Source organism: Scomber japonicus, chromosome 5 (genome assembly GCF_027409825.1).
Source record: "Scomber japonicus isolate fScoJap1 chromosome 5, fScoJap1.pri, whole genome shotgun sequence".
NCBI lineage: Eukaryota > Metazoa > Chordata > Actinopteri > Scombriformes > Scombridae > Scomber > Scomber japonicus.
In genome coordinates, this window is record NC_070582.1 from 15,091,744 (window position 1) to 15,112,021 (window position 20,278).

The 20,278-nt window shown below is 40.0% G+C and overlaps 1 protein-coding gene across 1 annotated transcript in view; it reads left to right on the plus strand.

Annotated features, from left to right (window-relative positions):
- The first annotated feature begins 8,332 nt into the window (after window positions 1-8,332).
- Window positions 8,333-20,278, plus strand: part of LOC128359395 (transcriptional enhancer factor TEF-3-like) — a 33,034-nt gene continuing 21,088 nt past the window's right edge. Inside the window, exons 1-2 of the mRNA XM_053319889.1 lie at window positions 8,333-8,512; window positions 10,115-10,334. Of these exons, the coding sequence (XP_053175864.1) occupies window positions 8,333-8,512; window positions 10,115-10,334 (400 nt within the window). The remainder of the gene's footprint in view (window positions 8,513-10,114; window positions 10,335-20,278) is intronic.

A 20,278-nucleotide genomic window follows, 5' to 3' on the forward strand; every position in this document is an offset into this window, starting at 1 on the left:
AACGTATTTAATACTCTTGTGTTTTTAAAACCCTCTAAGTAAACAGTAACTGCAGTTTTCAGATGAAGAGCAGTGAAAGGTGCATTTCCTTCTGAAATAAGGTAGAGTGGAAGTAAAATATAAAATAAAATGAAAATACAAGTATCTCAGAAATATGCTTAAGTACATGTAGGCTACTTAGTTATTTTCCACCTCTGAGTAGAAAACATATCATTAGCAAAATATACAAAATATAAGTATAAAAGGTTGAAATACTCCATAAGCAGAATGCTTCCCTATTGTTATTATTGTTCTTAATATGTCATTTTATTGGATTAAACTTCCTGCATTATGGTGTCAACAGCATTTAACAGTTGTAGCTGGTTGAGGTGGAATTATAAACTTGATTTGATTCAGCCTCTTTATCTGCAAAGTGACAAATTGTCAAATTAAAAAAAAGTTCAATATTTCCCTCCTAAATGTAAATAAATAAAGTACCATAAAATTTGAATTCCAAAGTAAAGTACATGTGCTATACCTCAAAATGATACCTCCAGTACTTGAGTAAATACACAACCGTGTATCATATAGCGCTCAGTGAATATGTACATTATTATTGTACATGGACAATACGTTTGTGTGTGTGTGTGTGTGTGTGTGTGTGCGTGTGTGTGTGTCCATATAGTTTTTTATTTGTATAATTGGTGGTTATGACGATGGTAACAATGGTGATGATGATTCTTATTATTAGTTGTAGTAGTATGCCTGGTATTGCTATTGAATTGATTTGTGGTCTGTTAGTTTTCACTTCAATTGTTCTGTTAATTATTTTTGTGCTGAATGTAATCCCGGAGAAGCCACATCCTCTGATTATGTGTGTCTTCTTTTACTAAAATACTCCACATTAGTTTACATTGTTTACATAGTGTCCAAAGTGACTGACAATAAGTGCATTCACACCTTACAGTTACAAAAGGTAGATATCAGCAAACGTCGGAAACATTTTCTTTCTTTCTTTTTCTTTTTTTTTTAAATGAGCAGTGCTGTAAACTAAAAACAAATACTGCAATACAGTACATTTGAGGTAATTGTACTTTACTTGCTTACTTACAACTCCATCTTATCCTACTTTATACTTCTACTCCACTACATTTCAGAAATATATACATATATTATACATCTGTACTTAACGTGCAGATTAAGATTTTATACACAAAAGTTATGATCAGTTTATGCACTAAACTGTAAATAGTATATAAAAATTTGCTTGAATTTTTCCAACAATACACTGCTTAAACTACAATACATCAGTAAAAATAATCAATCAATCAATATAATATACAGCAGTGACGTGCGGTCAGGGGAGGCAGGTGAGGCCGTGCCTCACCTGTTATCATGGAAAAAGACTTAAAAATGAAAAAAATAATAAATGGTTATATTTGTCCAGTGATTTGCACTATAACGTTATTTTCTATCTAACTTTACCAGTTTCGGATTATTTTTAATTCAAAATCGCTGAATTTTCACATGTACTGATCAAACACTGAAAAGAGACGCGCAGTGAGGCAGCAGCGAGGCGAGCCTCACCATGGATTGCGCAATGACTCGGTTTACTGCGCCGGCATGCTATGCAGTGAGACAGTACAGCTGTACAGCTGTCTCTCTGTATGTCGCTATTAACATGTTCAAACACTTTTACTATATGAACTAAATTTCCATAGTTTAGATGATGATATAATGTACAGTGTTTGTAGCGTGTTTCGTGTGCTGCGCAGCATAAAACGGCTGCAAAAAGTCACTAAGTGAGGCACGCAGTTCTCCGGCCTCATGGCAGGGGGCGCTCCTGATCCCAGTGATTCTTATTACGACTCATTAGCTGCAGAATAAGTGACAGTAAACTACAACTCATACAGTCTATGCTACAACTACAGTGAGCTAGTCGGCAAGTAAAGTAAGTAAGATAAGTAAGTAAAGGTAAGACCATAATAACGTTTTTTAAATTAAATGTGTTTTTTTGTGTGCTACAGTTTGTATGTGTAAAGAAAGCTGATATGAGATTTTAAACATAACCTGTTAACTGCTGCCAATCAAATGGTGAATAAGCTACTCTGTAGGGTTCATATGTTTGTAAATCTGATTGTGATGAAGTCAGTGCCTCACCAGACATGAACCTCACCGCACGTCACTGATATACAGTATAGTAAGGCTGAGTGGTATGTGGATTTTGCCAATGATACATCTGTACTCTTAAAGTCTGTGTAAAGTAAGAATAAATATATGTTCTGAGTTTGACATACCACATAAAAGTGTGTTGTTAACCACCCTGCCAAATTTGAATGATTACGCTTCTAAGTTGTGTAAAAATCAGACTCTTTCTCTGCTCCCAAACGCTGTGGGAGTGCCCGTTGAGTTCGCTGAAACCCCGCCCCCTACCAAGTGTCACCTGTCAATCAAAGTCACTACCTCTACCAGAAACATGGATGCTACGTCTGAGAGCTTTCTGCTGCTAACTCAGCTGCTAGCTCGGCTAACTGGCTAACTGTAGACTGTAGTAGTAGTGTGCGCTGAATGTAGGGTTACCCTACCCTAACCGTTACAGCAGCAGGGGCGGGTTTACGCGGCAGTGATTTTCAGACCCGCCCACTAAATCCTGAACACAGACATCTTGAAACGCAGTGTGTGAAGCCTAGCTCCACAATTCAAATCTAAATGGTTGAAATGCTTTTTACACATTTTTTGGAAATACATTTATGACCTATTTAATGTGTTTAGAAGAAAATGTCTGAATTGAAGTCTTTAAGTAAATATCTGGATTTGCAGCTAGTATTTTTTTTTAACATTGTGTTGTTTTAATGCTACTTTTACTTAAGTTAAAGCCCTGGAAATGAGACATAATTATTAGCATGGGAGTGTCTGGGGAGTCTGGGTCTATTAATTTAGTTCATGCATCTCTTTGAGCAAGATAAGAAATTTGTGTTACTGTATGTATGTTATGATCATGCTTCTTTGAATGTACAGTAATAAACAACTCAGATATGCTGGAGAACACAGTAACAGAAAGTAACTTACAGATCAGACTGCAACATATGATTATTTTTTATTATTGATCAATCTGCTGATCATTTTCTTGAGTAACTATTTAATCAGTTTAGTCTACGGATTGTCAAGAAATAGTGAAAAATGCCTATCACATTTTTCAGTTCTGATCAGATCATAGAAGACTAAATAAATCAGCAAATATATTTATATTTCAGCAATACTGACAATATATTTAAAAAATGCGTCAACTTTACCCAATGTGCCTGTTCACAAAACATGAGGCTTAAACACATGATTGACAGCATTTGCACAATCCTACAGTATCTTGTGTGTGATTGCTTATGTATAATGTATATGTGTGTAATAGACAGTACATTGTACTGTGCTGCTTATTTTAATGCCGATCCGCCGGCCCCCTCTGTAGTCCTGCAGAGCTGAAAGGCAGCATGTGAGTGAATATTTTCAGAAGGGGTTCAGCTAACAGTTTCTGAGCTGCGTGTGTGTTGGAGTTTGTGCGTGTGTGTGATGGTGTCCAACAGGGCAGCTGAGATAAGTGTGTTTTCCAGAGGGGCAACAGGTGGAATGGGGCAGGGTAACAGTGTGACATGGCGGTAAAAACACACCTGTCATGGCCTCCTCTGTTTGTGTTTTTTCCAGGTACTTTTGTTTACCATTGTTCAAATAAATTATGTTCTTATATGAATTCAGGTTTTAGTGCTCGCACTGCCATAGTATTTGTGTTTGTGCATCTGTGTGTGAGGGTTGATGGTGTATTTGTGGGTTGCTGAATGAGTGTAACAAGTAAAAAGGGAGGTAAAAAGTATGAAAGGTGTGTGAGCAAGCAGGGAAATGTGTGTGTCTCAACCTTGCATGATAGTCAGAGTGCTTGTGTGTTGAGTTGCCCTGAGACAGGTCCTCTCCACAGCGGAGGAGTTGTTTTTTGTTTTATTTTTTTGCTGTGCTCATCCCACATAGCGATCATTCCTCCTCCGCTCGCACGAGAGAAACGAATAATGCCTCAGATATGAGCCTTGTAGAACAAAGACTTTGTGCCCCCCTCCTCCCCTTCTACCAACAGCGCTCTGCACCCACAGCTCTGAGCAGTGTGTGTGACTGTGTTGTCCATTGATTCGAGCCAGTCTGATGGATCTTTCTGTTTGGATTATCTGGGACTGATCTGATAGCGACCAGGCAAGTCTTGACCCTCTGTACTCCTCAGGTTGTCATTAGATAAGGATTTGGAGGCATGGGATTTTGTATATTGGCATAAATATGGGTGACCCAGGGTAGGGAGAAGTCCAGAGTCTTGAATACCCAACTTAATGTTCATGCAGTTACACACATTGGCACCTGGAAGCTGCTTCCACACTCCAAGCTGCTGGCTGCTGAGTGGTTGCCTGAGAGTTTAAAGCCTTGCAAGAGCTTAACACACTGAAGGAGACTGTTATTAGTTCATTTTCACTACCTACATTTTCTAGCTTATATGGGGAGTTGGACTGAACACCTTCTCTAAACCTTTCGGCAGCTGGTGCTGTCAGTAACAGAAATTGCAGCTTCTACAATGTTAAGAAGCCGCATTTATTGAATTATGATCCCTAATTTTCTGAATTTTAATGTTTTACTGACCTTTTTGGTCACTTGGGGGCAGCAGAAACAAGCTGTAAACACATTACTGACATATTAACACCCTTTAAGCAATATTAGCATTAATTTTGAGTCGCTTCTCTTGTGACCTAATGAATTTAAGTCCAATATTTGCTCTATTTAAACTTTGTCGGTCTGCTGTTTGGTGCTGAGTAGATAGTGTACAGTGATTTATCAGAGCTTTTATGCTGAAATCAGGTGCCTGTGTAGAAACAGTTCTGAAAAGAGTTGCGAGCTGCAGAACCAAAACTATGAGCTGAAAGACACTAAAATGCTTATTTCCATAATAATTTCTTTTTATTAATGGTGAATTTGTTAATTTTAAAAATGGATTATGGCAGCTTAAAGTTAAAAATATGTTTTAAAAAAAATTCTTGCCATAATTTAATTTTTGAAAATTTTAAATGATTTATTTCTACTATTAATGTAATTTTTGATTACGTCTATTGCATCTAATGTAAAATATGTACTTCAGTTCTTGTCCATTTCTTATCCAATTTTAAGCAGTCATTCCCCCAAAAGTTTGTTTATGTGTAGCGTTTGTCTAAAAATAGGAAATTCAGTCACCTTGTACCTTGTGTTTGGCAGTTCTTATTATTTACTGAAATATTGTAAGACAAAACAATTGGTCAAATAATTGCCAACATAATGTGCAAATTAATCAGAAATGAAACAATCATTAGTTGCAGTGTGTGTGTGTGTGTGTGTGTGTGTGTCTGGTTTGATATCAGTGAGTGTATGAAAAAGGAGGTGTTTGCTCTCTGCATGTTCATATGAACACAAATCTCTAATATCTAAGATGCAGAACCCACTGTTTGTGGGTGTGTGTGTGTGTCTGTGTGAGTGTGAGTGTGAGTGTGAGTGTGTGTGTGGAGCTTGGAGTCTCCCGCTAGTGTAGCCCAGTGGGACTCGGTGCCAGAGAACATGTGCTCTCAGCAAAAACCCGACAAAACAAACCCATTCGACTCCCCCCAGCTCTCACTGTGACTTTCCATCGCATAGCCTGATCCCATACTGTTGCCTTATTTTCAGACTGTGTTTCCTGCCTTTACATTCCCGGCCTGATTAGTGGAGATTGTGACCAGTTGAGTACACACACACGCTCGCACATCCACATTCATCAAACACACACACACATGCACACTCAGACATACATGCACTTGATGAGAGGGAGCCTCTTATCAAGTGCATGTATGTCTGAGTGTGCACTACAAAACAGATACAGTTGATTTGTGGACCTTCTGAGGAAAAGGTTTTAGTTTGTTTTTTTGTAGTTTTGACTTAGACTCATACATTTTCATTGTACTATTGTTCACAGGAATATTGACCCGTACAACAGGACACTGACTTTTGCACTCCTTCCTATTGATTGCTATGGTATTGATGATGGTCAGCTTGGAATTTAGTCGCATGATTCATTGTCCTACTTGGTAAAAGTGTCAAAGAAATACCACAAAAATAAATTCATGCACTCACTGTATTTCCAGTGTGTACCCTCATGTATTATCATAACATTCAAGTCACAGTCAAATGCTAAAAAATATTTTTACCTTTTTATCACAAAGAGAACAAAAGTAAAGACCTTAAAAATGATTGTTATGAATGAATGTTTCTTTCCCATATTTCATATTTTCCTATGTATAAGTATTGTGCTGATATTTCACTTGTGTTTTACAAACAGAGTGAAGACATTCTGTATGTCATTTCTGACTACCTGGATTAATAAATACAGTCGCAACTTGGGAAGGAAGATGAAAGTCTTTTTTTATTGTGTATCAAACAACATTTTTTGCCTCCAGATGGTGAGAAGAGTCTGTGAGTGTTCTGGAAATACTTTCAGAACCACATACATTTTATTAAACGATCTTCTGGGTTTCCAAAATCTGTGTTACCTGGCTACTCTCCCACCTGGCAGGTACTTATTCATGGCAAAGGTGACCAGAGGCTACCTGTTGCTTCTTACTGTGGTTGTCTCCAATGTGTATGTGCATGTGTTTATGTGTTGCTTGTGGCTGTGAGTGTGTTAAAGCATCTGTGGCTCGTGTTTTTTCTTTTTGTTCAAGTGTGTTTCTTTCCTCATTATTTGTTGCCATGAGTGTGTTTGTCTTCGTTGGTCTGTGTGTGTGTGTGTATGCGTGTGTGTGTGTATGTGTGTGTGTGTATGCAGTTGTGTTAAGGGGTGTGGGGCAGTTAGGGGTTACGTGGCCCCCTGTCCGCAGCACCAGCTGGGGGATTATCCCGTTGAGCGGATCCAGGGAAGAGGGGCCTCACTGGGGGTGAATGAGGGTCTGGACTGGCTGGGTGAGGGAGGGAGTGAGGGGATGTTGATGGGGGACTGGAGGGGGGGCTGTTTAAAGGCATGGCTTTAGGTTAATTAACCTCCTGGACACTTTGACTGAGGGACAGAGCAGCACACTAATGGTTTATGGCCTCCACAAATCTCACAGTGACAGTGGCTCTGAGCTGGAGTTGCAGTTAGTTTAAAATCAGTTGCAAACAATGAAATTTGAGTTATGTATTATTTATTTAAGAAAGTTTTATCTTTTAAGTGTAGTGGCTCTCTGAGTAATCATGATTAGAGAATGTTGTATTGTGCACAATAAATAATTTCTTAATATAGTGAGTTGTTATGTGTTTGAGTTAATTCAAAAATGAATACATTTTTTGAATTAGCTCTTATTTAATTGTTTAAAGATAATGGTGTCAGCATTGAAGAATTGAAGTTGAATAGCTCTTACTGCAATATTAGTGTCTCCTGTTGAAAATGTGACTGCATATTGTAATATACTGCATATATCTATAATTATGTAATGACATATCACGATTGCTTAAGTGGTTTATTTTGTTTGTTATGCTTCGTCTTCTTTAAAAAAAATAGCAGATTGCTAGAACAAAACTCTTCTAATATTCTTCTAAGACATGCAATGATTTTTACACTTTTGTTGGAAGAATAAAGTCTCTTTTTTGTTACTTTTTTTGGTGTTCATATTCAGTTTCTACAACCATCACAGCCTTCCAAGCGATAAGAGTTTGATGGTTATACTATTACTCACATAGTGTTGTGTGTCAGATTGAAATATTAATGTCACCCGTATATTTGTGTTGCCTCACTATATTATTTAATGTGAAATGATCACATAATATAGACTGGTTAGTCCCATAATCAGCTTCTGTAGTTTAGGGCTACAATTAACAACTGTTTTCATTACTGACAAGTTCATTGTTTAACCTATAAAATGCTTTGTAAAATGCCCAAAAAACTACTAAATTAATTTGCCTTTGTTAAAAATGTTAGATTTGAAACAAGTACACAACAAGTATAAACGTGAACAGTTTCAAGTTTGCGCTAAATGTCCTTTCATAATATGAATAATGTATCAGTAGGAAATATCAGATAGTGGCAGTTTCGATTAAAAAATGCTGATTCTGATCTAAGTCTTAAAATATCCATCAATCATATCTATAATCTTTGTCTTTAAGAGACTGTGTTGTGTATCTGTGGGTCTTCTCTCTCTACTGATTTGAGTGTTTGTATGTAGTGTGTTGGTGTTTTGTTTGTGTGGGCACAAGTTTATTTTATCTGTGTGTGTGTGTGTGTGTGTGCGTGTGCGTGTGCGTGTGCGTGTGTGTGTGTGCGTGTGTGCATGTGTGCGTGTGTGCGTGAAGAGAGATGGCCGGCCAGCCGGACGCTTCACAGGAAGCGTTGTGGAACATCAGGGGGCTCAGAGGAAGAGCGAAGGGGGAGCCGGACTTGCTGGAGATTCTTACTCACTCCTTACAACACATTGACTCACTCAACAGATCACCCCAACCCATTCCCAACCTCCCAATCGTTGCACTGCCTGCACATGTAACACACACTCATGTTTGGGATTATAACTGACGTCACTGCGTTTCTTTTCATTGCCCTAAATGGACATGGAGGTCTTGTAGTTTCATGGTGGCCGGAAAACAATTAATGACAAACAAAGTTCTGTTTGCACTGACTCATGACTTTGTGAGTTCTTTCTTTTAGCCTGTCCTACCACCCGTGTCCATTTCCATTTTTCTCCAACACGTCCGCCGGGGGGAAGAGGTGGAGCCGACGTCTGTCTCATTCTCCCCACCCAAATGTATAAGTGCTGTGTGCACATCCTAAACAAATTCTTGTATAGAGAAAACAGGATGCAACAATAGTGCTGTCACCCAAGCCTGTGGATCTTGCGCTGTCATTAAGAGGCAAAGGAATGTCAAGTTAATCCATTTAATTAGTTATTGCAATAGCAGCCTAATTACCAACCCCCCCCCCCCTCCCCCCCAACACACACGCACACCAATAACAACAACACAATGAACAAGCACATTGATTAGAATTCCAGCTGAGTATCTATAAGGTTCATCTGAAGGAGTACATGGTCTGTGAATGACTATGTTTTATGAAACCCTTTCAAATACCACTGTAAATGTGTACACTGCACATACTCAAAGGCTGTAAAACTTTATTCACTAACCGCTGATCTTCTGTGATTGTATCTTAAGGTTTTATGTTTTCGTGTAAAATATCCACAAAATGCTGAAATGAAAAGTTGATTAATCTGTAAATCAGTTGAGAGAAAATTTATAAAAATAATCAGCACCAACTTGAATAATAGATTAATTGTTTAAGTCATTCTTAAAGCAACAAGACTTGAGTCTACAGCCCAGCTAGCTGTTCTGTGAGGCTAACTTCAGCATGCTCACATGCTTACAATGGCAGGCAATATTTAACATCTTTAGAGTATTAGCAACTTTTACTCTTTTGCTGTTTTGGTCACAAACCAAAGTATTTGACAAATTAAAACTTTGACGATGACTCTAGATGGAAAGTCAGGTTAGGTTATGAAAAGACTACCAAAGTTATTTTACTCTGAGAACTCTGGCAATCCATCCAGTTGTCATCAAAAATATTTCAGTTGAGTCTGGACCAAAGTGATGCACTGACCGACCATGAAACTAAAGGCTAGAAATCTAAACCATCATCTGGTTCCAGTTTCCTAAATGTGAGAATTCAATATTGTACATAATTGAAATTGGACTGTTGTTCACATAAAATATAGTGTTTTATATACTGATGATTTATTGATTAATCAAACAAATGAACAGATTAATCATTCATGAAAATAGTTGTTGTTGCGACCTTAATCTTGATCCTTATGTTTTAGTGAGGTTGAAAGCAAATGGCAGTTTTGTGAGTATGCATTTGATGTGAAAGTGTTTATCAATAGAGTTTCTATTCAAACCACAAATTAAATAGAACAAGAGTTTTATTATTTCTGTTTCTATTCTTCTAGGGCTGCTCTGACACATCCAGATCTATCATCATCACACCTGTGGATTTCATACAGGCAGGTCCACTCCCTTCAGCCTCATACCGCTCCTTCCACTCTCATCTTCCCTAACCCCTGAGCCCCTCCACCCCCAACCCGCTCCATAGTCCCCTTTCTGTCTTCCCACCACGTCTGCAGAGTGGGTGCCAGCTCCCTCCCCCAGGGGTGGGAGTGAGGAGCTGGGGGACAGCCTCGACAAACCCCTGGAGAATGATGCGGAGGGTGTGTGGAGCCCTGACATTGAACAGAGCTTCCAGGAGGCCCTGGCCATCTACCCACCCTGTGGCCGCAGGAAAATCATCCTCTCTGATGAGGGCAAGATGTACGGTACGCCCCCCTCTATCATCATACTATCTGTGTATCTCTTTCTACTTCTTCTTTTAGCATTGTTTTGGCCATTTTAGCCTTTATGTGACCGAACATACACACACAGAATACAGTGCTGATACTAGGGTCTGACCAATAGTGGGCTTTTGGGGCCAATACCAATAACCAAAGGAGTAAAAAAATCCAAAATTGATACATTGGCCAATAATATTACATATACAGAATATATACATATACATAGATATGTGTGTACATGACACCCTTTTTTGCAATGATTCCTTAAATGTGGTTATTGAACGCTTGTGACACATTAAGACATTTTACAAATTAACAATAAACTTTTTTGTATTAAATGAAATCAGTGCACTGAAACCTTAAACTATACTAGGAATATAATTGTTATAAATTACTATAAAAAAACATGTACATATATATTGAACTTGAGTTAAGAAACAGGATCAAATATACATAAAATGCTGCTGCAGAATCCAATTCACTCTTTTATTCAATGGCATAGCTTTGCTGTACATTTGAATAAAGTAAATGTTAGACCGATAGTGCCATACTTTGGCCACAAGATAATGCTGAACAAGCTTTATAAAGACAAAATGAAAACAATAAGCTTCATAGCATTTCCTGCTACTTTGTTAATGTGATTAATATAATACACAAATAATGATTTGTGTCTAATATTTTACTTGCCTTGTGAAAATGTTCAAAATTAACATTAACATCAATCCAGAATCTATAAATATGCACATTTTTTTTTTTTCATTTTAAAAGTTTAACTGCTGGATGCAAAATGTTTCTGGTTTTACTGAAAAGTCTATTCTTAATGTATTTGCACTGGAGGCTTCAAGTTTCCACATCACACTTGTATAGGTTCCTTACTAGAGCACTTGCTGTCACAAATCATAAAGAGACACACAAACTCAGTTCTAAGGTGAGCACAGATAAAGTTTCCACTTTCAGCACATAAATGTGAAAACAGCCTTTTAGTGCCAAACTCTGCACACACTTCATTCTGCAGAGTGACGCTCAAACCTCCCATTGTAGGAACAATAAAAAAAATTAAAACATTTTTTTATCTATACTCTATGTTTGTGAGTAGTTTATGACTGAAGGATTCATGTGGGTTGAAATAATTAACTGAGATGAACCTGAGCATAACAAAAGTTGCATGCTTGTCGATGCACATGAACCTCTTCTCATCCATGATTATATGAACCCTTACCCAACATCTGCAGCTCGGTGGAGCACAAATCAAAAACAAACACAAAATATCCATTTCCGCTCACTTCCCACTGAATACTCCACTTCATATGGTCAGACAATTTGTTTCACATACTCACTCCCACACACGCAGACACACACACACACACACACACCATTCACCACCACTCCTCGTGTTCGTGTTTCACATCACTCCTGTTTCCTGCACAGCTGTCAGTTCCTCTTGGTCCCATAACGTACAGTATGATGGCATGATATGTCAGAAACAGGCGCACAGACTATTCACTTATTCTCATACACACGGAATACTTTGGGGTCTTTCATTCGTACATCTAAAACTATGTTTATTATCTGAGGTTCAAAACACCTTGAGACGAAATTTTCAACCCTTCAACATCTAAAACATTCACAAAAATAAAACATCTGAGTGTACATTTTCAGGCTGATCAACATACAGTGAGTTTTTTGGCTAGACATGTATCCCATTGTATTTTTGGCAGTGAAGAGCACGTTATAGTACTCCTGTTACCAAAATTAGCCCCAAATTGCTCACCCCAAGCAGGTTTAGAGGAGCAGGGATAAATCTCACTTCCTTCCCAGAGCATACAGTTAGTAATTTGATTTCATGACCACTAATGTTGTGTGTTGTTACTTCTAATAATCACATTGTTTGAATACATATTCTTTACTGTGCCCTCCTGAGATGTTTATTACCTTTCATTCAGTCCTAAAATAGTGATTAGAGATAAAGGAGCAACAACATAATGACACCGCAGGTCTTTCCTCAGTTAATCTTTCGGAAATGTCATTGCCAAACAGGTGTTGGGAAGGTAAGGTGACATTCCTCCATGACATGTTGCTGAAAGATGTTTGGTAACAGATGGCTTGGCCATAGTGTGTCGTCCTGCCTGTTTGATAGTGGATCTGTTCGGTGGAAAACAGGGCGGACAGAGGTAGTGGTGCTATCAGACAGGCTCTGTCATCGCCTAGTTTTGTCACTGTGCCAAACAGCTCCTTTAACTGTTAGCGTAGCCTAGCATAGTCAGCCACCTATTGAGGTCACGGCCTATGATCAACTCTTAAACCCTTATAAAGCCTGAAATAATAGTTGCAGGGGGGTGGAGAGGAGAGAGGGGGTTGGGGAGCAAGATGGGCAAAGGTGGTGCGGTTTTTTTGGCAAGTCAGGCACTGAGGTGCCCCTTCCTCCCTGTGGGGGTCAGGGGCAGGTGATGCGCGCCAGGGAGCGCGTTGGCCCGCCAGGAATGGCATGTGCGCTTGGGAGCCTGGGGGTTCAAGGCAGCTCGGCTGTAACCCTAAACCAGAATAGACGTTTACCCTTTGAGCGCCTGGAGGGGAGGAGAGAGGGTGGGCAAATAAACACCAAGGTGGGCAGTGGTGTCTTGCATGGCCTCTGGCCCCAGCAGTACTCGCTCACACCTGTCCCCAGTGCATGTATATATGTACGTGTGTGTGGGTGTGAGAGCGAGAAAAGTAGAGATTGTCTTTGTGCTTACCTCTTCTTCTCAATGCAAGTGTGATTTACCTCTCTCATATTTCACAATCTCAGAATCATTCTCCCTCTTTGTTCTTCATGAACAACCTCCTCTACCCCCTGACAGTCTGTCAGTAGGTCTGTCTGCCTTTAAATTCACCTCCAGCTGCTCTCTGAATTCAACCTGACAGCCATGCAGCAATCCCAGATTTATGACTTGAGAAAAGAGGCAAGACTGAGCCAGTGCATGGCTCGCTTTGCCCTCATTGCTCCCGAACAACCCTTCCTTCACAGCCCCTGCAGCTCCACAGTCTTCTTATTTTATCGCCATCCCTGAGGTCACTAGTGGGCAACAACTCAAGTCATTCAAGCAACCACAATCAATGCAAAGCCACTTTGAAGGTCTTTAGTGTTGTTAATGTTGTTAAAGCACTGATGGGTGGCCTTAAATCAGGTAACCAAATCAAATATCAGCCAAGATTATCTTTAAAGACATACATGAAATTGTGGAGTGATGACTTGATAGTTTTAGATATGTTATTTAGTCTCCTAACATGAGCTAAATATGGACACATAGACAAAACAAACTCCTAGCAAAATAACTATGTGTCTGCTGGCCAAGAGCAACATACTCTGAATTTTAGGTTGAATTCCCCTCTGAGGAATGAATGCCATTCTTCGCTAAACAATATGATATTGAGTCTCTGAGCAGTGAAAGAGGGGGAATGTGTGCTTCTATCCATTGTAAATTCCTAAATTGACTGGAATGTTTTACCCCATATTCTGCATACATTGACCACATTTTTTTCCCATAATGTTGTGCATTGCGCCCATTACTCAACAGACCTATTAGCTCGCTTATTAGGGACGGTGTCACAGATATTGTGGCAGTTATGTGCTCCAGTGGTAATTCGACATGCATCTGCCAAGGAAAACATTTCCTGCCTTGTGTGGCTCTCAGCGAGAGACGTGCCCTGTGGTCTGACCGTCGGCTTCATGCTGCAATAATGGAAAAACAGTCCCAAACTTGTAATACAGTGGAAACCAATGTGCTGGCAGCTCTCACTAGAAGAATGTGGCACTGGAAATATGATTATCTTCCCTATTTATTTGTTTCTTTATAACTGTAATATTAATTTATGTGCTGCAATTGCAATTGTTTTATTTTATTCAATCTTATTGCATAATGCTTTATGCAGCTGTTTGGTTTTGTCACACTTGATTTCCTAATAGCTGTGAGAGCATCACTTTTTTCACATTTTGTTGGGTCTTTCTTTCTGGGGGGAAAAGGGAGATTTCTTGCGGTGGTGTAGTGGATAAAGTCAACAAAGCTTCTCTCAGTAGTGGTGTGTTTTTCTGTCAGTTCACAGCAAAGCATACCCACACACTGAATCACGCTCCCACTAAGCTTCGCTTGTGCAACATGTCAACCCACTTTTGGTTTTTGTCAGGCGATGCAAATGTTTAATGATTGTCATTAAGCATTTGATGTAAAGGTCAGCAAAAAGCAAAAGTGAGTCCTCACCCGGCTGCAAACTTCGTCAGTAAAGTGAGAGATTCACCGACGACCTTGATGTGTTGACTTTTAAGAGGCCTCTGAGGCCTGTGTTTTCAAGTGGTCTCTCTATGTAACCATGCCCCCCCCATCTGCATTATGTTTAGCTGGGAATGAGTGATATGGCTGAAATTAATATCAGGATATTGATCTGAACATTTTCCATTACAAATGAATGCACAATTACCTATGCATCAAAGTGATCAAATTGGTGTTCAGTACTGTGTTCCACTGTTATGCATTATGTCAAAAAAAGGTGTAAAACAAAAACTTCAACAACTCATTTTGTTAGTTTTTAAAAACTAAAATACTAAATAATTTTCTTGAAATCCGTAATCTAATTACAGAATCCCAAATGACTGTGATATAATCACCTTGTATCATGCTGTCACAATATATCACTATCTTATCACCAGCCCTATGTTAAGCTGATAAGAAATCAGTAAACTTGTTCACTTATTCTTTAACCTGGTTGTCTTGCCAGTTTTATACTGTTTTATTTAGGCAAATCTCTTATTGGATTTTTATTTAGCTTCTTTCCTAAAAAAACTTGTTATATTTCTCAAAGTGAAGTATAGAAACGTTTATCATCTGTCAAAACTCATCTGCATTAAGGGTTAGATCTCGTTTCTCCAAAACCACCAGGTCATCAGGGTGATTTTTTTTTAATTGGGGAAAAAATGCCTTGTCTAATACACAAACATGCAAGTTCAAACTTAAAGGAAAGGAGCTCTTATATAGTTTACAAAACAAGTGCTTTCTAGTATATGTTTCTTTTATTAGCTCAAGTGGTTTATGTGTCACTGGTAGGGGACGCTCAAGCATCTATAATGGGCTCTTTTTTGGGCAGCGTTCCTGGGTTAAGGGGGGATCACGTTTGCAGGAGAATGAACCTGACCCCACTAACCTTTAGTCCTGACACTGACCTTCAGGCTGTCCTGGGATTTGATGCTCTCTGGAGGGTTTTCGAGGAAACCTCCAGCTGATGATATACTCCTGTAATCTCGACACTGCTCTCTCCATGTCTGACACTCTCCTTGTGTATGTCTTTCTAACGTTCTCTTCTCTGTATCACACAGTGTAACCAATAGGACCTGTTGAGCAATGACAGCCATGTAACAGAGCTGTCACTGTCACTTTATCTAGACATATCAGATCAGCAAGGTGAAAGGAGAAGGATCCAAACACGTCAAACATCCATTGATCTGTCCATGCGATTAACATACATTGTGGCTTGCATGAACTAGCTCATCAAAAATCTCTATAATTGCTAAGACGCTCATGGCAGGTCGTATTAATATAACATGACATCTGTTAATTTTCTTTCTACTCTTCTGTTAGAAACACTATACTGTATCAGAAATCAAGAGCAAACTTTACATTTGGTTTGGACAGCATAGCAACAAGCCATGGTGTTGATGAGCACAGGACTATGAGTATGAAAGTCACTCCAAGAGGAAGCTGTGTTTTGTCCTTGCATGAATGACACTTGTGAGAGATAATCAGAGATGAGCTCACAGAAATTGAGTGAATGAGTGAACAGGAGGAGGGGAAATAACACTATATTTTATAAATTCTTTATTACCTAATAATTTCGTAATCATTTATTAAATATTTCCGGAGAGGAAATATTTAATTAGGCACTAATGTCACATTGAGACGAAGTTCTGAGCCTTTACTTTAGTTGGTTTGAGTTTGAAAGTTGTTGATTTGTTGAGGCATTTCAGTGAAAGAACCACACAAATAAATATTTCTATGTCATAAACTTTTTTTATTTTAAACTATCGATCTTGATGCAACCTTGCTGAGATTGTTGCATCACCTGTCTCGTTGTTGGTATGTAGTCTTGATAGAGGTCTGTTTTGAGCTCAGTGGGTTGCATCCAGGCGCTATCACAGGGGAAATGACACCAAGCCAAGACATTCCTGCAGCCTAAATGTGACCTTTGTTTTCCTGAGCAGACACAGTTGGGCATATGTACTGTGGAGGGAAAACGTATGGCTGGCAGATGTGTCCTCAGAGAGGATGGCAGTTTGGAGACACTTAGGCATACAAGCACAAATGTACGTTAATACATTGACCCAAATTTTATTACAATTACTGTAAGGCTTATTTATGAAATTTAGACATAAGCAGGTAAGACAGACATGCAAGAAACAGTGTTGTTCTGGAGAGATCATCAGCCATATCATTTCAAATGTTGATACAGATGATTGTAGACTATACTAAGTTAAACCACAGTAAGTACAATTTTGGTCAAAATCAAGTTCTGAAATTAAACTTTCAAATGTCTGCCTTTCTCTATCTTAGATAAAACACAATGCAGAGATTGCTGTAACTGCAAAATCCAACCAAAGACCAAAGCAAACCAAAGTTTGTGTAGTTACTGCATTCTGACTTGGGATCTTGGAGCCTCGGCTGAAGTTTCTGAGAGCTGCAACAGCTGTTCAAATTGTTAGTCAATGAGGCTTCAGTGTCTGTAAATCCTACATCTTACCAATTTCAGAACAATTCAAAGACAGGAATCTTTGTGTGCTCCACTGGGAATTCTTACTTACTTAATATGTGTATAATCAGCTAGTGTAGTATTGTCACACAGCCTCCACCCTCTACAGTCTTACTTTTCCATGGACGAAGTTGCGGTTCCAGCAAACTCATTCCTGCCCATCATAACCAGGTCTCATCACCACTGTTGCTGGGCATCTCTTCTGCTTTGAGTGCCTATGATGCAGCCACTACCATGCATTCACTGCTGAGGACTTTCTATGATTCAGTGCTGTGGGTGGGACCATTTTTATCTTGCTCTCCTGGAGCTTGAGATAGTTCCCTGTGTCAATGAAAAGTTACCACTTTGTCCGGTCTTGGAGCCTCAGCCAAGGCTGTATCAGTGGTTTTGCTGATGGACAATGACAACAACCTCTTGTTTGTGTCTGCAACATGGCCTTTGGAAATTCACCACGAACTTCAGTTCGCCATGATTATCCTGAGGTTATGGCCATGGCAGTGGAGTGTGTAGGGCTTTCAATGCCCCTGCCTATCCCACCCAAACCGGTTAGCCAGCTTTAAGGCTTTTACAGCCCTGCTCATCAGGCTTAACCTCTCTTTGTTTCACCGCCTCTCCTGGGCATTTGGCAGTGTGTCAAAGTGTCCCAGAAGGAGCTGCCGAAAATGAAGTCACCAGTCACGGGATTGATTTCCTTCCTATAGTGCAGGGACACATTGAGACCCCTTCCCAGAAGAGGCCCTTGCAACCCTCCTGATTCCTCACTCAGCTGAATGGGCAACATTCAGGAAGCTGCAGCTTCTGCTAGTGCAGGATAGAGACACATTTTCCAGCTAGCCGTGATAGCTAACAACTTGGGATTGTTGGGCGCTGCTTTGGCTACACCATTAGATGGTCCCACCAGGACCTTCTCCTGCTGTTTTTGCCAGTGTCCTTCACGGGACCGCTATACACAGCTATTGTGACCAGAACGGGCGTTGGCACGTGATGAATGCATAGTCCCCTTTTGGTGCACTGAATGGGTAAGGACCCCCCTACAGTGGTCCGAATGCATTCCACACATGGTGTAGCAGAATCGATGGCCTTATTCAGTGGTGCGAGTGTTGAGAACATAAGCATGGTAGTGTCTTGGTCTGGGCCTTGTCTGTTTATAAGGTTCTATCTCTTGAACATAATGTGCTCCTATTCAAGGTGTGCTGACAGAGGTGATTCATGTTCAGGAGGGGCCTGGGTTGGGCCCCCTACTTCTCCACTGAAGTGGCTTAGATTATGAAGTAGTAGGATGGCTGCGGTGGCTAAGCTATTGCTGGTCAGGCTCAATAAGGCAGTCTGAAGCCATGTCGAGGCAGGGCAAACATTCATCAGACTCTGCCTACTGTACCCATAGAGTCCAGTAGAGGGTGGAGCCCGTGTTAGATATAACAAAAGTTACGATATTGTAACCTATAAGTTGTTGTTTAAGTACATGCGGAGCTCTCTGCCTAGTGACCCTTCCACTCCTACACTGTCTTCTGAAGTGGTTTTGGGATGAGACACACATTATTGGTAGGCTTGTTCTGATTGGCTACGTACACACATGGAAATTTCAGTGGGAGATTACATGCATATGACTGGAGGAGAGCTCCACCAGTGCTTTAGAAATAGGGTTATAATATCGCAACCTGTGTTTGTCCTAGTGCTAGCTAGACAGGATGAGAAAGTACACTGATGGTTTAAAGACTGACAACCTTCTCTCCCTTCTCTCTCTATTTTAGGGGCTACAGGGAGCAGATAGTACAACCATAATTATGTGTTAAATTGCACAATGTGTTGCTGGAAAGTAAAAAAACTTAGAGCCTATTTTTCTATTTTTTATTGTTAGCATAGTTTCTGTGGTTTGCCTTCGTAGGGCATAGCATAGGTTATACATTAAATATTCCTTGTGATGTGGATGTCCACACAATTAGTTTATGTATATAGGGTACATAGAGTGTTGTTGTACACACACACACAAACAGGACATGGACCCACGGGGTGGTGTTGGAGCAGCAGATGCAAGACCCGGCGCGGCCCAGTCAGTTTATAGGAATGTCAGGAATGCACTGAGCTGAGAGAGAGACACTGAGAAGAAGAGAGACAGAGAGTGATCGAACCAGGACACTGATGACCGCAGTCCCACTGGAGAAGGGCAGATTTACGACTTGCCAGGCCCAGGGGTTGACTTTGGAAGGGACTCTGTGGGTTGCCTAACCCCGTCCACCTCTCCCTGACCTCAACCAACAGGCCAGAAGGCAAACAAGTGAAACAGTGTTTTGAGTCCTTTTTGGCATCATTAACACTCAAGAAAAGAGGAAAAATAATGTCTAGTTTTAAAGAAGAAATGGCATAGCAATTGATAGCAAGTGCAATGACGTAATGTAATGTAAGTTAAAAGTTGAATGCTTAAGCAACAACATCAAGTCATCTTCAATTTATTACTGTCAAGGGTTTTACATGTATTTAAATCTGCATGCAAGGATGGTGTTTGGAGATGTTAGTGTGGATGTTTTAGGTACTCTAGCGACGTGACTCTAGGAATGCTGATATTGGTCAGTTGGTCCATCACACACAAGACTGAAATATCTCAGGTCTGCAGGTCATCTGGGGTCCTGTAACTCCAGCTCCATGTCAAACCTTGCAATTGTTTTTCTATTGTTAGGTTTATGTATTCATTGAGTTGTAGCATCAAAAGCCTGCCCTATGTAGAATGGAAACATTAACACACAAGAATGAGAACCTGGAGAGTTAACTGGCACCTACTTGCAACAGAAAGATTTCTCAAAACTCAAAAAATATTATGTTTCCTAAAGTTTCACAACCCAGCAACATCCCCTGACCTCTGGAACACCCTGACTTTGCTGTTGCTATGGTTGGTCACTTTTCATACCCTTAAGAAATTTTTCCAGAGTCAGATTTCTCCGCAGACAAGTCTGTGACTGCAGGCAGTGTGATAAACAACATCAAACTGTGGACCAGTGGCTGATGGTATAATGTTCCTACTGACTTTCCTGCAGCCTTGGCTGGCACAAGTTCTCTGTCTGTGCTACTCCCATTGGATATCATGATCTCATCGCGGTGTGACTGAGTCCCCTCTCTGATCTCATGGGTGTGTTGGAGGGTATTTTTGATGGGCCCTTCCCCAA